This window comes from Paramisgurnus dabryanus, chromosome 22, assembly GCF_030506205.2.
Source record: "Paramisgurnus dabryanus chromosome 22, PD_genome_1.1, whole genome shotgun sequence".
In the NCBI taxonomy this organism is placed as follows: Eukaryota; Metazoa; Chordata; class Actinopteri; order Cypriniformes; family Cobitidae; genus Paramisgurnus; species Paramisgurnus dabryanus.
Genome location: NC_133358.1, coordinates 12,470,203 through 12,488,689, shown reverse-complemented (window position 1 = coordinate 12,488,689; position 18,487 = coordinate 12,470,203). Strand labels below are relative to the sequence as shown.

The window sequence follows — 18,487 nt, the reverse complement described above, 5'->3', positions numbered from 1 at the left end:
ATCATAGGGTACTCTTCATCTGCCTCTCAGACTGTTTACAATCCACACAATTGGTAAAGAATACCATTAGAAAAAAGCGTGTACAATTTTGAGTTGTTGTGTTTGCTTGATGACAACTGAGTTGTAGTTGTGTTCATCTTTAGCAGCCTGCCTGTGTTTAGCATTTATAAAACAAGTTCATTGCAGTGTAAAATGTGTGTTTTACTCAGAAGTTTGTTTAGAGTTTAGCCAAAAGAGTGCATGACGAATGTGTTTAGGCCGCTATGAATTTGGTTCAGAGATTGGGGTTTAGTGTTTTAGCAATTCAGAAAAACTGTAATGAACATATAATATGACAGTTAATCAGATAGGAATATTTTTGTTGTGTTCATTATTTATTATAGGCTGCAGTGTGTAGTGAATAGTGTTTTTAGGACCTAACAAAAATGTTTACAAATGTTTGAAGGATGAAGCTTGTTTAAGGATTCATGTGGATTATACAGTTTTACTGCATTAATAAATAACACGTTCTAGAAGTGTTTGTTGTGTCAACTCTCACTCTTTTCTACCTGCTATTAATTGGGCTTAGTGCTTTTATGGAATTGGAGTTGCTATTGCTTAAAGGCGTGCAAAGATGGTTGGTATTTGTAAATATATGTAGTGTGGGCCGGTTTGGGCCAAAATGCCAGGGCCTAATTTTTGTCCCAGTCCAGCCCTGCTACCAACCTAGAAAATGTGAAAAAGATCAACCCAGTTACTTAGTTAACCAAAACTTTCTCTGCAAGCATGTGAAAAAATAGGTAATTGAAATTTGGCTCCCCTTGTGATGTCAGAAGGGGATAAGTCCCTTAATCTGCACTTTCCAACCACGGCACTGCCATTTAGTGCAGATATCATAGTGTTTAAAGGACACACCCAAAAATGGCACATTTTTGCTCACACCTACAAAGTGTTTTGTTAAATTTTATCATGAGCATGTCACGCTTTTCTGTTTGTGTCACTGTCACTTATTGGTTACTCAACTTTTTTGTCCTATTTTCAAACCATTGTCGCTTCGGTTTAGGGTTAGATTTGGTGCTTGTGTTATATGTCACTTTAAGTATTTGTCACTTTAAGTATTGGTTTATAAAAAAAAAAGATACAATACTTATTCTTTTATATTTTCTAAACTTTAACCAATTGTCACCTGACGTTGGGGTTAGAGTTTGTTTAGGTAAGGGTGTCATTTTATGTAAATCTAACCCTAAACCGAAGCGACAATGGTAAGAAATTAGGACAAAAAAGTTGAGTAACCAATACGTGACAGTGACACAAACAGAAAGCGTAACATGCTCACGCTCAAACGCGGCAAAGCGTGACATTGTCACGCTGGTCCATGCGTGAAATAGTCACGCAATTTCGTGATACTGGGTTGCTTCATCCGGTGAAAATGAAGAATTCGAGAGTTGTTTTGTGTGCAGAGGTTCATATCTAATGCTCAGCGGTACAAATAAACATGTTTTACATATTTTATTGGAATGTAATCAACAAGTTCGGCCATTTTAAATGTATAATAATGCTTGGGGGGAATTTTTATTTTAAATAAAGACAAAAACAGATATGATGTGCTGCAGCTATAGCTTGAGGTATTGGTTTGGTTTAAAGGGCCTTTTTCTGGTATTCTAAATATTGGCATTTAGAAGTTATTTATTAAAAGATAAAAAGAAAAAAGATTGTTGTAATGTATTTCTTTCTAAGTTATTTGTGTCTAATGTAAAATATTGACAAATATACAGTTGCTAATTATTAATGCCATAGTTGATTAAATATTAAAACATCCTGCTTTATGAGCATTAACAAACTTTATCAGATTAACAACACTTTTCTAGTCTATTTTTTAATATATTTTTTATAATGTTTCCATCTTTAAAACACTGCTTCAGTTTACATAAGAACGCACATGTATTTAATACAAACACTTCATATGGTTTGGCCAAAAAATAAAAGTGAAAGTGCAGCTGAGTCACACCTAACAGCAGTGGCGGCGTTTCACGAAAACCTAGGGTATGGCAAAAAATCTTCGTACAAGAAGGCCATTCAAATAACGAATCTATGAAACCACATAATATGTGTACATACTCCACCAACCTGTACAAAATCATACTACGATTCCTCGGATTTAACTGAAAACAATACGAAGCAATACAAATGAAAAACAAAAATAGAAATCATGGTTGTTTAAAATGCTTTTCAAATGTTGTAGTTCTTAACTAAGTGCAACTCCAGCAACAGATAAACTAAAACAAGATAATATCAAAACATACTGTAACATCCCTTCACAAATCTTGCTGTGACAACCGCCAATAAACACTTAATAAACACACAATAAAGACATTTAAATGATGTGATAGAGCGCACGTAGTTAACCGACTAAACTAAATTAAAACTCTCAGTAAAACAAGGCTAAATGTAAAAACAAGTCTTACCTTTGTCGTCGTGCAGTTTTTATTCCACAAGTGGCCATAATCAAAAATACTCGCAAATAATAAATACAATTCACTTTGACTGCGCTACAATTTCCCAGTGTAAGAGAATATGTTTATTTATTCAAAGATGACAAATCATATTACTTCGGAAATAATGTATGCAATATGCATAGCGCGAGTGTGGGGAAGAACCGTGAGTCTGTTTTATTGTTAAAACAAAAAGATTTTACTTGCGAAAATAAAGATTATAATAGCAGTGGTTATCATGAGACCTCCTGCAGGGACTAAAAGCTGCGCTGCAAGAACGAGAGGCTGATGACATCAAAGTACCGCGAGGGTGAGGCGAGAAATCATCGAAAGAGATTGTGCTTTCAAACCGCTCTCGCGGCATGTTAATGTCATCCGCATGTCGGTTCCTGTGTTATAGCATGAAGTCGAACACGCGTGTCAATTGTCCATTTTAGTGATGTACCAATGTTCAGATTTGTTCTACTGAAAATATTTAAAATAATCTTTAATGAGCATCATTATAGCCTGTTGATTTCTGGAGTTTTGTCTGCCATACCCTGCCATACGCAAACGCCGCCCCTGCCTAACAGACAAACCTGTTTTGCACACGATCTTAACACAAAACCAGGAAACTACTTTTCAAGCGAGTGTCTCTCTCTGTCTGTGTGTATGTTAGTGAAATATGGCAGAAGCTCATATTTTTCAGGACAGGTTCAGCTGTTCGGTGTGTTTGGATCTCCTGAAGGATCCAGTGACCATTCCCTGTGGACACAGTTACTGTAAGAGCTGTATTACAGATTATGATGAGATGAGAATCTACAGCTGCCCTCAATGCAGGCAAACCTTCACACCGAGACCTGTTTTATATAAAAGTGTGATGTTTGCTGAAATGGTGGAGGAACTGAAGAAGACAAAACTTCAGACTGCTGTTCCTGCTGACTCTTATGCTGAAGCTGGAGATGTGGAGTGTGACGCCTGTACTGAGAGAAAATACAAAGCTGTCAAGTCCTGTCTGGAGTGTCTGAAGTCTTACTGTCAAAATCATCTTAAACAACATGAGAATCTCTTAAATGACAGGAGGCATCGTTTGATGAATCCCACCAGACAACTTCATGAGATGATCTGCTCAAAACATAATAAACAACTAGAAATCTACTGTCGCACCGACCAACACTGCATTTGTTATTTTTGTACGATGGACGAACATAAAAAACATGATTCTGTGACAGCTGTAGCAGAAAAAACTGAGAAACAGGTATGAACTGAAATCACACACTGCATTAATACTAACAGTTATGATTATTAAAGGTGCTCTAAGCAAATTCACGCATTTTAGACCATAAAATTATTTTTCAACATCTCCTCACTATCTGCTTGCTGCCTGTCCACTGATCAAACTGTAAAAAAACGCGATCTCTGTAGACAGCCTAAGGTTCACAATTTGCAATAAAAACAAATTGGCCAAACCTACCACCAGAAACGATAACAAAGTGTTCCAGCCAATAAACGACAAGAAGGATTTGGGGGTGGGGGTTAGGCGCATTCATGAAAGCACGGAAGGGAGAGGGACGGGGAGGACTTAGCTACGCTCCGTTTCTTTGAAAACAGTTCAAACATCAACAAAGAGTAACGTCACACAGATTCGCTTAGAGCGCCTTTAACCATGACTAAATATCATCATAATAACATTAGATGCATATACTTTCTTTGAGGTTTTATAGTTATTTGTTATCTCACAGAGAGTTCTGGGAAAGAGACAGAGAAATTACATCAGATAATTGAGGAGAGAGAGAAGGAGCTTCAGGAGCTGAGAGAGGCTGTGGACTCTCATGCGGTGAGTTTTGAACAGAAAAACATCTGCTGACAGCTTGAAGATCAGTTTGAGATTCATGACTCTCCTCCAGTGATGGAGATCTTTACTGATGTACCTGTAATGGATCTGATTGTAATGTTTGTCCTAACAGCGCTCTGCACAGACAGCAGTGGAGGACAGTGAGAGGATCTTTACTCAACTGATCCGATCCATTGAGAGAAGACGATCTGAGGTGACACAACTGATCAGAGATCAGGAAAAGACTGCAGTGAGTCGAGCTGAAGGAGTCATGAAGCGTCTGGAGGAGGAGATTGATGATCTGAGGAGGAGAGACCCTGAACTGAAGCAGTTTTCACATACAGACAATCACATCCATTTCCTACAGGTAACACAACTCTGAAATACAACACAGTGAGCAATAGCAGGATCTCTGGAAGACTTCATTTCTTATATGACTATGATGGTGGTTATTTTATAAGCTGATAAATGTGGCTAATGTTGAATGTTTATGTTGTCTTTGCATTTGTAATCTTTTCTTCTTCAGAGTTTTCAGTCTCTGTCTGCAGCTCCTGAGTCTACAGTCTCACACAGATTTACTCTCAGCTCTCTCCTCTCTTTTGATGATGTGAGAAAATCTCTCTCTCAACTGAAAGACAAACTGGAGGATTTCTGTAGAGAGGAGATAGAGAAGATATCTGGTGAAGGTAAAGAAGCAGATATTCATTTACTCTTCAATATCACACAAGCAAGAGCGCTGTCAGACTCTTATAGGGTGGTTTCCCGGACAGACTTTAGATTAATCCAGGACTAGGCCTTAGTTATTTTAGGACATTTAAGAGGTTTTTACAAACAAACTTTACAAAAAACTATACTGGTGTGCATCTTGAGACAAAACAATGGTACTGAAATATGTTAAAATATGTCAGTACAAGGTGTTTTGAAATTAAAGTAGCTCAAACATGCATTTTAGTCTGGGACTAGGATAAACCCTGTCTGGGAAACCGCCCCTATATCAGTGTCATGATCTCTGTTTTATTGTGTCTGTTATTGGTTTATTATATTTATACTATGAGAATTATATTATTTATTTTTATTTATGTTTCAGTTACATACATCTCAGTTATTTCTGATGAATTGAAGACCAGGGAGGATTTCTTACAATGTAAGAGACTTTAAAAACATTTATGATTTATGACTTTGAATTATTTATATCCACTGGTACATAAAGAATGACAAAAACAACAAAAAGAACAAAACGTTCTATTTTCAGTAGTATTTTCAATGTTTACAGAAATCTTTCAGTTCACATGTGTCAGTAACTCAGTCTTTGTTAAAGACGTGAATGAATTGAGTAAAATCAACGACTCAAAATGAAAACATCGACCTTTCAAAAAATTTTCCAATTTATAACTGTTACACAGGAACTTAACTTTATTTTTATTTTTATATGCCTTTTTAACATAAAACTGCATTACTGCAAAAACTCTACAAATGTAATGAGGGCATTATATATTTATATTTAACAATCTCAAACATAATAATAACTGCATAGAAACAAAGTAAATAAGTGCAATAGGGCTGTGCAAAAAATCGACTGCGATTATCATGCGCGTGTCATCAGTAAAGCCGGTTCGGTGATTAGTATTAAATCGCCATCAGCTGCTTTCAGATGGAGCAGCATTTATTACACAGACCCGTAGTTCACCGAGAAGCTAGGCAAAATCGCATAGAAAATCGGAATTGATTTTCCTCGATTATGAACCCGATTTTGCCTAGCTTCTCGATGAACTACGGGTCTGTTTAATAAATGCCGCTCCATCTGAAAGCAGCTGATGGCGATTTAATACTAATCACCGAACCGGCTTTACTGATGACACGCGCATGATAATCGCAGTCGATTTTTTGCACAGCCCTAGCAATATATCTGCAATGTTGATTTTATTAAACTGCTGCAGTCATTTGTGTTTATCTTCACCAGATTTCAAGCAGTTCACACTGGATTCAAACACAGTGCATAAAAACATTCAGCTGTCTGATGGGAACAGAACGGCTACTCGCACTAACACAGACCATCAGTATCCTGATCATCCAGACAGATTTGATTACTGGATGCAGGTGTTGTGTAGAGAGAGTTTGTGTGGACGCTGTTACTGGGAGGTTGAGTGGAGTGGTCAGGTGTTTATATCAGTGTCATATAAGAGCATCAGCAGGAAAGAATGGGGTAATGAGTGTGTGTTTGGATATAATGATCAGTCCTGGAGTTTGTACTGCACTGACTTCAGCTGCTTATTCACTCACAATATCAAACTCACTGAACTCCCTGTAGTGTTGAGCTCCTGTAGAATAGGAGTGTATGTGGATCACAGTAAAGGATCTCTGTCCTTCTACAGCGTCTCTAATACAATGAACCTCATACACAGAGTCAACACCACATTCACTCAACCACTTTATCCTGGGTTTCGGATAATTTCAGGTTCAGGTAAGTTATCTAATCGAGCAGTGTAGATGAAATGAAGATTCTCTAAGCAATGCTGTAAACTTTGACTAAAGAAAAGAAAGAGAAACAATTCCCTGCCAGTGATGCTTCCCTGAAGAGTAAATCTATTATCCAATAGACGGCACTCTTACCCAATTTATATAAAAACTGAATCAAAATGAATTGTTTTGATAATCTGTGTATGTTTTGATCATCGTTCTGAATCTGATCTCTAACAAAATTCCTTTACAAAAAGGCAATTATTTCAGCTTTTTGTCCAAAATTTTGTATTTTTGAAGACACCTACCCATATTTAAGAGCTCATAAAGAGAACAAACGAAGATAGGATAAAAGTTTTTTTTCAGTTATGTTTGTTTATTTGTTTGTTTGAAAGCAGAGTTTCTGTTCTTTCATTTGATATATTATATGTTTATATATTTATGACAATTTTTGTGGAAGGCTTTTTGTGAAACTTTTTTGAAAATCAGCCTAAAAAAAGGCTGGCGGGGAATGAGATTATTTTAATAATTAATAATGTTCAATTCAGGGTTGTGGGGGTAAATGGGACAAGATTATTGGAAAAAAATAAAAATCTGAAAATGAAGTGAGTATTAAGCACGCACGGACACACACACACACACACACACACACACACACACATAATAAATGATGTTCTTGCTCTAGTACAGTGATTATAATCGAGTAAAGTGAGTGTAGGAACAAACTTCAACCAACAGAGGGAAGCAGTAGATAATAAATATAAAACAGCATTACTTTATTCATTTATAATCTCTGTGACATTTACATACAAATCCTCTATGACAAAACATTGAGTCCTGTTCTGTTTTAGGCTTTAATCTCTTATTTATTTACAGACAACACTGAGAAACAAATGTAACAACTGTTTGTATTTGATGACCCGTTTGATATCTTGGGTCACATTTAGACTGTAAATTGTGTGTTTTTAACTTGTGTATGTTTAAACTTTATTAACTTGAATGCATTTTAACTTGATCTTCAACTACAGCACACTTGATGAACAATTTTCCCCAAATGTTTCTTATATTTTATGATCCATTTGGTTGTAATGTTGTGATTCTTCAAGCAACAACTAAAATAAGTTATGACAATGTATAATGTAAAATACATAATCTATTTTATAGTACAAATGCTTTTAAATCATTTCACTGTACAATCAAACTAAAATCAATGTTTTGATTTAATATCAATATAAATTTTTCAAACTGTTGTCAATGATTCTGAGGCACTAGCGACACCACACGGATTACATTGAGAGATGTTAGGTGCGAATACTCTGATGTCATACTCTGATCTGTCTGCGCAGTCGAACACACCTTTTGAACTGCGGTTCTAAATATGATACAGCTACGGGTCAAATCCCGTAACATGTTGGGTTTAGGGTTAGGTTTGGGTGAAACGATGTTACGATGAAACACAAAACAACGGCCACCTGGCTAGATTTCATGAGATTTTGTCCATCAACTGTGGCCCTTCTAGCCACAACCAACCAGAGTCATAAGTGCGCTCTTCCCGCTAAAATACTCCCGCCCTGAATGCAGACCATTGGTTAAAACCGCTTGTGACTTTTCTGATAAAAGTTTTATAATACAATCGGTCAGATTCTGTTTGAACCTGAATTGAAATAATGTCCTTTGTATTGGCGCCATCTGGTGGGTGGCTTTATGTAATTTCTTTTAACAGTTATTGTAAGGTTTATTTTTATAGGCATTAAGATACATAAAAAAGCTTATTTAAATAATTGTTTGACATTTATTTTTGGACATTGAAGAAAAAAAGTGAACATCTAAAAAATAATCATCTCTATTCAGTCACCAACAAAAATGAGTGCGCAACAGAACTGCATTCAACCGTTTCTTAACTATAACGTACCAGAAAGTGCTTTTGTACCACGATGAACTGGTCACAGAGCTTGTTGGTTTTGAATGATGGTTCATTATGTTGCGTAGGCCTCGACTGTACCATTCGCTCCCGTAAACACGGCCATTACATCAGAACAGATCCCGGAGCCGATGAACGGAAACCGGACATCATTGTAGCGGGCGAGAGATGCTCTGAAGCGCTGCCATCACAAGCGCTTTAACCCCGACGCGTCTCTCGCCATGGAGGACTGGAGCGAGTGTTTGGATGTGGCCGTGCAGATCGCCCAGAGAGCGGGACAGGTAACGAGGATGACACGCTGACATCGCAACATGTTAATATAATTATGTAGGGAGGATTGACGTACGCTAGATAAACAGACCTCTACATGCATCAATATTGCCTTTTTGTTGCATCAACATGTTGACATCTGAAACAAGTGTTAATCTGAAACAAGTAAATCTCTAAACTATAACAGTGTGATAGAGCTTCTGTATGAAGTAGTTCATGTACAAGAGTCTTTGAGTTGACCTTTTCATGTTTACACTGTTATAAATAGACAGTTTGCCATGACAAAGCCGCATACACAGACCACAGAAGTGAATAATAGGTGCGAGATAGATAGATAGATAGATAGATAGATAGATAGATAGATAGATAGATAGATAGATAGATATAGATGGAGAGAGAGAGAGAATTATGTTTATTAATAGAAAATTTGTTAAAAATATATTTTAAACTATATTAAACATGGTTTTATATATAATGTTTAAAGTTATATATATAGAGAGAAAGAAAGAGAGAAAGAGAGAGAGAGGGTTCCCACGGGTCTTTGAAATCCTTGAAAGTTTGTGTATCTGGGGGGGGGGATTCAAGGCCCTAGGAAGTTTTTGAAAATAAACATAGATACAGGTGATTGAAAGTGTTTGAATCTATTGTATGCAAGTTTTCTGAAAAAAAAAAAAAAATTATTCCCTATGTGGTGTAGGATAATATCATAAAAAATGTAGACTTTTTAAGCACACATGCTTAACTTTTCGCTTTAAATGCTTATATGTTCTGTATGCAAATGTTGATTCATACCAAAATGCTTTTTTTCATAGTTATGTTTGACACATAAAAACGTCTCAGGTTACGTATGTAACTGTTGTTCCCTTAGAAGGGAACGAGACGCTGCGTTTTCCTTGCCATACTTCCTGCGTCCCTGTAATGCCGTCTTTGGCAATATTTCAGATAGCGATATACTTCCTGGCTCCCGCGTCACCCTGTCTTTGTCGTTAAGCCTCGCCATTAGTTAAATTTGATATACACACTCTGACGTACTTACCCCTGGAGGCGTCCTCAAAGTGTCACCGCAGTGAGGGCACTGTAACAATGTATCTTAAAAGGTAACACAATGTAACCTTGCTCTCACTTGAAATGTGTCCTCACATTTACTCCTTGAATTTGAGGGTATTTGACCTGGAAAGTCCTTGAAAGGTCCTTGAATTTAAAGTTAACTAAGATTTGGCAACCCTGGAGAGAGAATAAGCTTTATTAAAAGCAGATTTGTTAAAACATATATTTTTAAACTCTATATTACATACACCATGGTTAATATAATGTTTACAGTTAATGATACAGTTAATGATAGATGGATAGATAGACTGGTTTTCTACTGTGATTTGCCATAAAATGTGATCTGATCCTTACCTAGGTCACAACAATAGACAAACACAATGTGCAATAGTTGACAACATACAAATAATTAAAGTTTCTTGTGTCTTTTTTGAAAACACCCATGAAACATTCACAGTGCTGGAGGAAAATTTAAGTGAACCCATAGACTTTTGACAAAATGTATAGCTACAGAATTAAACTGTCTCCATTTATAGCCAAATTGTCTAATTGTATAGACTGATGGATGTCTAAACATTTTGAGATTGTTTTGTATCTCTTTTCAGCCATTTAAACTACAATTATTATGTGTTTGTTTTCAGCTTGTTTTTTTCTTTTGTTGTGACATTTGGCAAATCACAGTAGAAAACCAGTTAATTCCTAGGGGTTTAGATACCTTTTCTTGCCACTGTTTTATTTAACATGGTGTTATATGTAATATAATGTTTACAGTAAAAAATATATATATATTAGTACACAATCATACTTTAAGCAATACCATTTTATTTTTTATTATACCATTATGCATTAAGTAGATGCTATAATCCAAAGTGACTTATTACAGTACATTCATTTTTATCATTATGTGTTTCTGGGAATCAAACCCAAAACTCACTCAGTTGAGCTACAGCAACATTTAACCCATATAAGTGGCATGTCCTAAAATATGTTAATACAGTGGCACAATATGTTTTGGTCTGTATTCGGAATGGATTCCTCTTTGAAACTACAGATTTCTGTGTTTTCGTCAGGTGGTCCAGGCGGCGGTGAAGCAGGAGAAGCGTGTAAGTAGCAAGAGCACACCTACAGATCTGGTGACAGAGGCTGACCAACAGGTAGAAGAGCTCATCATCTCCACGCTCAGACAGAAATACCCCTCACACAGGTACACCCAAACAACAGCTTATACAGCTAGAAAAGATTACTGACTTAAAATAAGATAAGCTTGTTTACTATTGTGTAATTACGTCTTACCCCGTCCAACCAGCTCTGTCTCCCTACTCCCCTTACTGTCCTATTGTAAACCCTGGTGTTTATTATAGAACAAAAGGAGGGCTATTAAATGCTTTATATGTATACAGATTTAAGCTTATCATAAAAAGTTATGCCTTTAGATTATTTTTGTATTAACACAGTTATGCAGTAAATGTAATATCAAATTATGTATAAAATGATTTGATCTGTAATCTGTTTTAGGTTTATCGGTGAGGAGTCCTCTGCTGCGGGGGTGAAGTGTGAACTCACAGACAGCCCCACTTGGATAATAGATCCCATAGATGGCACGTGTAATTTTGTGCACAGGTACCGCAAACATCTTTTCTCGACATCTATGTATAAATTGCTCCATTCCCAACACACAATGTTTAATTTGCAGTTTTCCCATGGTGGCAGTAAGTATCGGATTTGCAGTAAGGAAAGAGGTAAACCACTGACAGATCTCTACATTAACTATATTATTGGCAAAGTATCTTCCAATTTGTTTATTGTCTCTTTAATGTAAAATCATCATAAGAATTTCTCACCCTTAGCTTGAGTTTGGGGTCATATTCCACTGCTTTGATGGGACGCTGTACACGGCACGCAAAGGACATGGGGCGTTTTGCAATGGTGTGCGACTACATGTTTCAAAAGAAAAAGGTGAGCGTTGCTTGCTGTACTTTTTACAGTAAATGTTTAAAGGGGCACTCCACTTTTTTTGAAAATATGGTCATTTTCCAGCTCCCCTAGAGTTAAACATTTGATTTTTACCATTTTGGAATCCATTCAGCAAATCTTCAGGTCTGGCGCTAGCACTTTTAGCATAGATTAGCATAATCCATTGAATCTGATTAGACCATTAGCATCGCGGCAAAAAATTTCCAAAGAGTTTTGATATTTTTCCAATTTAAAACTTGACTCTTCTGTAGTTACATTGTGTACTAAGACAGACGGAAAATTAAAAGTCCTTTTTTTGCAGATTTTCAAAAAAAGTGGAGTGTCCCTTTCAGGTCCATTTTGTAGATTTTAGCGACATCTAGTGGTAAAGCTGTGAATTGCAACCAACGGCTCAGTCCCCAGCGTACCCCTCCCTTTTGAAACACATAGAGAAACTACAGTAGCCACCACAGGACAAACATGTCATCATCAAGACAGCGTAAGGACAAAATTTGTGCGTTTAGGGCTACTGTAAAAACATGGTGCCTCGAAATGGCAACATATGTAAAGGGAGCAGCGGTGTTGGTAATAAAAACAATACAGTTAATTTTGTAAGGTTTTTATTTACCACTGGTGATATAGTTATGTATACTAAATTTGAATTTAGTATAGAGATCTTTATAAAAGTTATACAGTGCACCTTTAAATAAGATTCATAGTTCTGGCGATTCACTAAAATACATAATATAATAACAGCATAGATTCAAACACTATTCATCTAGCTGCTGTGATGTCACTAAAAGAGTAACCCTGACATTAGTTTATATTTTGGGGAACTATTTCTTATAGTGTAATGATGACACATCACATGAATTTTATAAGCACTTGGGTTTTAATAAGCTGCCATTAGTGCTTAACAACCCCTAAAACCATGACTGTATTCAAAATAAAGTTCAGCTCCTCATAATTACTTGCCTAAATAATGCTTTCTTTCTTCGTGTCAGATGTCTCCAAGGCACTGATTTTGACAGAAATCGGGGCAAAGAGAGATCCCACAACACTGGATATCTTTTTAGGAAATATGAAGAAATTGTTGAGCGCACCGACTCACGGGTAGGACGGTGCTATTCAACTTCAGTCCTGGCGGTGTCACTGTTTCACCTAATCAAATGTTTTTATGATGTTACATTTGTGCATTTTGCACAACACTTTTTTATCCACAGTGCATTCAAGCTATACACACTTACCAGTATGACAAAGAAAGTGTCAAACTCTACAGTACAGTACAGTGACCCTCAAAGCCATGGCCCTGACATAAAGTTTATAGTTTAAACTTGTATTGAAAGATATGTAAACTGTGTCCAGTCTAATTTCCAAACAATGACTTTGACCCACAGTGTGAGGATCATTGGGAGCTCAACACTGGCACTGTGTCATATAGCCAGTGGGGCGGCAGAGGGCTATTACCAGTACGGCCTGCACTGTTGGGACATCGCAGCGGCTGCAGTCATCATCAGGGAGGCAGGAGGCTGTGTTATTGACACCACAGGTTCGGCATCATTTCTTTAGACACTTTTTGTGTAGATATTCACAGGGTTTTGAGGTAATGTACAATGTTCCATAACTGGCCGGTATTGCTATTGTGTAATCTGGAGTTTATTTCATAACTCGGATTTATACAATATTCTCATGTGTAAAATGTTTATTTCAAGGTTAGTTCAGTACTTTAATATGAAGTGTTACACAACGGTTATGTGAATATTTGTGCTATCAAAGTAGCTGCACTGTAGTACTGTAGTTATGAATGTAGATATGAATCTTTAACATGTTTAGATGTAATAAGAACCATTATGTTTAGCAATGGGTTCTCTGTACTTTTCTAAACAGAGCAACAGTGAAAATCTTTTGCCTGGCACAACCAGAAGAAATGTGAGCATTGCTTGCCCACACAAAAAATTCGCCACCACATTGCCTGTGTGTTCTGGGTTATTGTCAAAGTGTTGCTGTGCGGTCGCTAGAATATTCTGGGTAATTGTTAAGTGGTTGCTAGTATGTTCTGGGTAGTTAAAAAAGTTTACTCTAAAAGCCTTTACTTCAGTGGTCTCCAACATGGTTTCCGCGGGGCACCAGGTTGCCCGCACAGAGTCTGTGAGTTGCCTGCCAAAGCACATTCTATAAATAGCCTCAATTTATATATTACATATTTTTATATTAGCCTGGCTTATTTTATGTATGTTAACATTTTAAACAATAATAAAACATATCAACAAGTAAAATAAAATCAACAAGTAAAACAAAAAAAGGTTTGAGTTGACTACACTATAAAACAAATAGTGCTAAATAGCACTAAAAGTGGTTCACTGAATCGTAATCATAGGGGAACCATTTTAGTGCCATGTAGCACCTGTGTAGAACCATATTGTGCTATGTAGAACCATATGTGGTGCTATAGTGGTGCTATATCACCCCATTGGTTCTTCATAGGTGCTATATAGCACTAAAAATGGTTCCCCTATGAGTTTTTACTGCTATTTAGCACCATTTTTTTTTAGAGTGTATATAAGAAGTAGCCCTCCAGATTGTTTTATCCATTGTGGTAGCCCTTGCTCACAAAAAGGTTGGGTACCTTAGCTTAACTAAGCTTAGTTTGTGAAATTGTCAATTTGTCTGTTCTGAAACTAATGAAGACATTTGTGAGATTTCTGGGGCTTTTTCCTCCTCAGAGTTTATTTAAAAGGACATATTATGATAGGCTAAATCATGGTAAGCACATGGTTGATGGGACCCATTGACTTTCATAGTAGGACAAACAAAATTCAATGGGTACCGTCAATTGTGTGCTTACCAAAATGTATCAAAATTTCTTCTTTTGTATTTAGCAGAATAAAGAAATTCCTACATAAGGGTGAGTAAATGATGACAGTATTGTCATTTTTGGGTGAACTATCTCTTTAATCTTATGGAAAAATAATGTCTAGGAAAAATAATTTTAATAAGATATTAAAGAGATGTCATCTGTAATTTCTTTTTGTGTGTCAGGAATATGTCTGATCACACTTACCTCATCTTAAAATGCCTCATTATTTGGGCTATTATTCATATTTATCATACAAATGGTGCAGGTATAGTATAAGCAGCAGTAATAGGTATAGTGATGGTAGCATTAGAAACTAAACTATAATATATGTGACACTGGACCACAAAACCTAGTCACTCACAAGGGGCATTTTTTTATTTGAACTTGATAAATAAGCTTTTAATTGATGTATGGTTTGTTAGGATAGGACGATATTTGGCAGAGATGCAAATTTTTGAAAATCTAGAATCTGAGGGTTCAAAAAAAAATTCTAAATCACATTTAAAGTTGTCCAAATGAAGTCCTTAGCAACTGCATTCACTCACTCAAAAATAAAGTTTTGATATATTTACAGTAGGAAATGTACAATTATCTTCATTGAACATGATCTTTACTTAATATCCAAATAATTTCTGGTATAAAATAATATAATTTTGACCCATACCCATTTGCTACAAATATACCTGTGCTACTTATGGTCCAGAATTACAAATATGGTTTACATAAATGGTTTGTACTATTTTATTTTTATACTTTTTTATTATAAATGTAGTCCTTACTGTAAGCTGTGTTTTGCTATAGCTTCAATCCGCTATTCAAAATGACTCTTTATTCAGATTAGATAAGTAAATTCTTTCAGTTCCCTAAACCCTTCATTTTGAATTTCGATATCTCAGGTGGTTGTGGATTTTTGTTTGCGGGTAAAGTGTGTCTTTATGTATTTGTGTTTATGAAAGAATGTGTGTGTGTGTGTGCTCTGTAGTGGGACGGCTTCGTGGCACGCCTGTGTGTGAGTCTGTACAAAGAGGCTTTGTTGGGGAGGCCAGTTAGGTCATAATCACGTGATCACACACAGAGAGATGGGGTGGTGGTGAGGGGTCCTGAGAGAAATATCAGTGCCATGTAAAAAACACTGCTTTAGGTTTTCTGTGTTATCCAGCTGATCTATTGCTATTGTGGAGTTATTGTAAATATACTTTACATTTACACAAATACTTTATTATTATATTTATTATATAGCTTCGCTGCGAATTACCTTTTGTAGCACCATTATATCTTTATATGTGCATGTGCAGTTACACTCATTGATCTTTTGTTAATGTCGTAGGTGGTCCGCTAGACCTCATGTCCAGACGTGTGGTGGCTGCTGGCACCCGTGAGATAGCAGACTATGTGGTAAAACAGCTGCAGCCTATAAACTATGCCCGTGATGACGTCGACCCAAGCACCCAGGCCTGAGTGACAGCGTGACCTCCGACCCCATCCTAAGTCTTTTACCTCAGAATGCACAGTCCTGCCACATCTGCATTTGTGTCCATTCATTGCAATGTTTCATACGTTTTTATGATTTAATATTTAGATTGTTTGTATGCATTCATACTGGTCACATCACGCTTCAGTTTTCACTTTTTTATTAGCTTTTCATTAAACACTTTATGTACAGTTCATGATCTGAGTTTCAGATGCCTTTAAATTGCAGATGATGCCAAATTCAACCATTATTCACATACATTATCCATCATATCAGAAGCTATTATAATTTCTCAATACATCCAATAAAATTGTTTTTCTTATAATGAATGATCTAACAGATAACAGTTGACCAAAACATAGAAATCTGTATTTTTGTTTCCACAGTTTTTTATATTTTTTTCTGCCTGTGTTAATCTCAGTGAAAACCACTTTTTACTCCCTGTGTGTACAGTATCAGGGTAACAATCCTACTGTATAACAATTTTAAAGCATATACAATGAATGCTTATTCTTCACCATATTCAGTTATGATTGCCTTTGAAACAGAAACATTTTTGCTTTTGGAAGTATAATGCAAGAAGTAAATGCCTCCTTATTCAATAACAGAGATTGAGAAACACCTCAGTTTTGTAATCTAATTTTAATGGATCAAACTGATATTACACATTCTCTGCTTTTCATGTTTGAATATTTAATACATCAGGACACAGTTCATCACCAACACTTGTAAGACGTTGTCTCAATATGCTCACATTAGATAGAAGAATTAAAATACAAACGTCTTGATTTATCGAGTAAATTGTGTTTGTTAAATCAGGTGAAAATAAAATGTGACATTCTGTACTTTTGTCTCATATTTACCTCCACAGCAAACAGAGCAATTTTGCCTTTATTGTCCCAACACTTATAGGTAGCACTGCACATGTGTTTGGTCCAGCTTGTTGTAAGCTTGATATTTGGTTGAATACAAGATGTTTAGTATTCCTGCTATGTTAAATTAAGTTTTTCACAGTTCACTGTCACACAAGACTTGCAGTCAATATATACAGCTGATATGTGTCAAATCCAGACTGCTTATAGAGACAGTGTTCAGATGTGTCATTCTGACTAGTTTCAAAACCTTAATAAACAACATCTTGTACAATTTTGCCTAAATGGGACATTTCACAAGACTTTTTTAAGATGTCAAATAAATCTTTGGTGTCTCCAGAGTACTTATGTGATGTTCTAGCTCAAAATATCATATAGATCATTTATTATAGCAAGTTAATATTGTCACTTTGTAGTTGTGTGCAAAAATGTGCCGTTTGGGGTGTGTCCTTTAAAATGCAAATGAGTTCATCTCTGCACTAAAGAGATTGTAGTGGTGGTATTATCTTCTGACATCACAAGGGGAGCCAAATTTCAATGACCTATTTTTTCACATGCTTGCAGAGAATGGTTTACCAAAACTAAGTTACTGGGTTGATCTTTTTCACATTTTCTAAGTTGATAGAAGCACTGGGGACCCAATTATAGCACCTAAACATGGAAAAGTCAGATTTTCATGATATGTCCCTTTTAACAGAAATTTACCTTGTTTTAAAAATGTGTAGACAAGTATACTATTTTTCCTCTTGTAGATTATAATAAAAGCACACTTTAAAAAAAATCTGTAGAAATTACAGTATGACTGGGTATTACTGGCAACTAGCTGCCAGTATAACTTACTGTAGATTTACATTAACATAGCATGTTATTTACTGGCAACAGTTGGTTCAAGGTTAAATGAAAATTACACCATTTTTTTTACAGTATATGACTAGTAGTATAAACCTCCAGGTTGTTAGTTAACAAATTATTAACCTCATAGTTAAAAAGGTGTTTCTGCGTTTAAGTCTGTATAGATAGTCAGCAGGTGGCGCTCCAGCAACTAAAACACATCTGACAAATTTCACTATATTTTTGGGAATAAAATATTAAAATATAATTTTAGTATAAACAACTTAAATAAATCAATAATAGATCAATATTAATTCCCCTTTTCATTTTTGTTAAACAGAATAATGTATTTTTTTGTTAGAATCGAAAGGTTTTATTTATTTATATTTAATATACCTATGATCTGCCTTTAAATCTCAGACATTTGTTATAAAAGAGAAGTTTTTTTTTTGCTATTTTGCTCCACTGTCGTTTATTATTGTGACAACAAATCTTTTCAACACTTCCACTGTTATTTATCACAG

At 35.9% G+C, this 18,487-nt stretch overlaps 2 protein-coding genes across 2 annotated transcripts; both read left to right on the top strand.

Moving 5' to 3' along the window:
- Positions 1–3,041: 3,041 nt before the first annotated feature.
- LOC135785386 (E3 ubiquitin-protein ligase TRIM16-like) lies at positions 3,042–7,358 on the top strand. The gene is made up of 6 exons (XM_073813160.1): positions 3,042–3,708; positions 4,195–4,287; positions 4,418–4,651; positions 4,811–4,970; positions 5,372–5,428; positions 6,245–7,358. Exons 1-6 carry the CDS (start codon positions 3,136–3,138, stop codon positions 6,769–6,771), a joined length of 1,644 nt encoding a protein of 547 aa, XP_073669261.1. The 5' UTR covers positions 3,042–3,135; the 3' UTR covers positions 6,772–7,358.
- Positions 7,359–8,700: 1,342 nt separating this feature from the next.
- impa2 (inositol monophosphatase 2) lies at positions 8,701–17,103 on the top strand. Its single transcript, XM_065294807.2, has 8 exons — positions 8,701–8,943; positions 11,050–11,183; positions 11,495–11,599; positions 11,673–11,718; positions 11,827–11,935; positions 12,937–13,045; positions 13,330–13,481; positions 16,117–17,103. Exons 1-8 carry the CDS (start codon positions 8,884–8,886, stop codon positions 16,245–16,247), a joined length of 846 nt encoding a protein of 281 aa, XP_065150879.2. The 5' UTR covers positions 8,701–8,883; the 3' UTR covers positions 16,248–17,103.
- The last annotated feature ends 1,384 nt before the right edge of the window (positions 17,104–18,487 follow it).

What these genes read in the sequence shown, in the direction of transcription:
- LOC135785386 (XM_073813160.1), top strand. Translation starts at nt 3,136, where the DNA reads ATGGCAGAAGCTCATATTTTTCAGGACAGGTTCAGCTGTTCGGTGTGT. An exon ending in ATCACATCCATTTCCTACAG is followed by an intron (nt 4,652 to 4,810) that starts GTAACACAACTC and finishes TTTCTTCTTCAG; the next exon opens with AGTTTTCAGTCTCTGTCTGC. An exon ending in AGAGAAGATATCTGGTGAAG is followed by an intron (nt 4,971 to 5,371) that starts GTAAAGAAGCAG and finishes TTTATGTTTCAG; the next exon opens with TTACATACATCTCAGTTATT.
- impa2 (XM_065294807.2), top strand. Translation starts at nt 8,884, where the DNA reads ATGGAGGACTGGAGCGAGTGTTTGGATGTGGCCGTGCAGATCGCCCAG. An exon ending in CAGAAATACCCCTCACACAG is followed by an intron (nt 11,184 to 11,494) that starts GTACACCCAAAC and finishes AATCTGTTTTAG; the next exon opens with GTTTATCGGTGAGGAGTCCT. An exon ending in GATTTGCAGTAAGGAAAGAG is followed by an intron (nt 11,719 to 11,826) that starts GTAAACCACTGA and finishes TCTCACCCTTAG; the next exon opens with CTTGAGTTTGGGGTCATATT.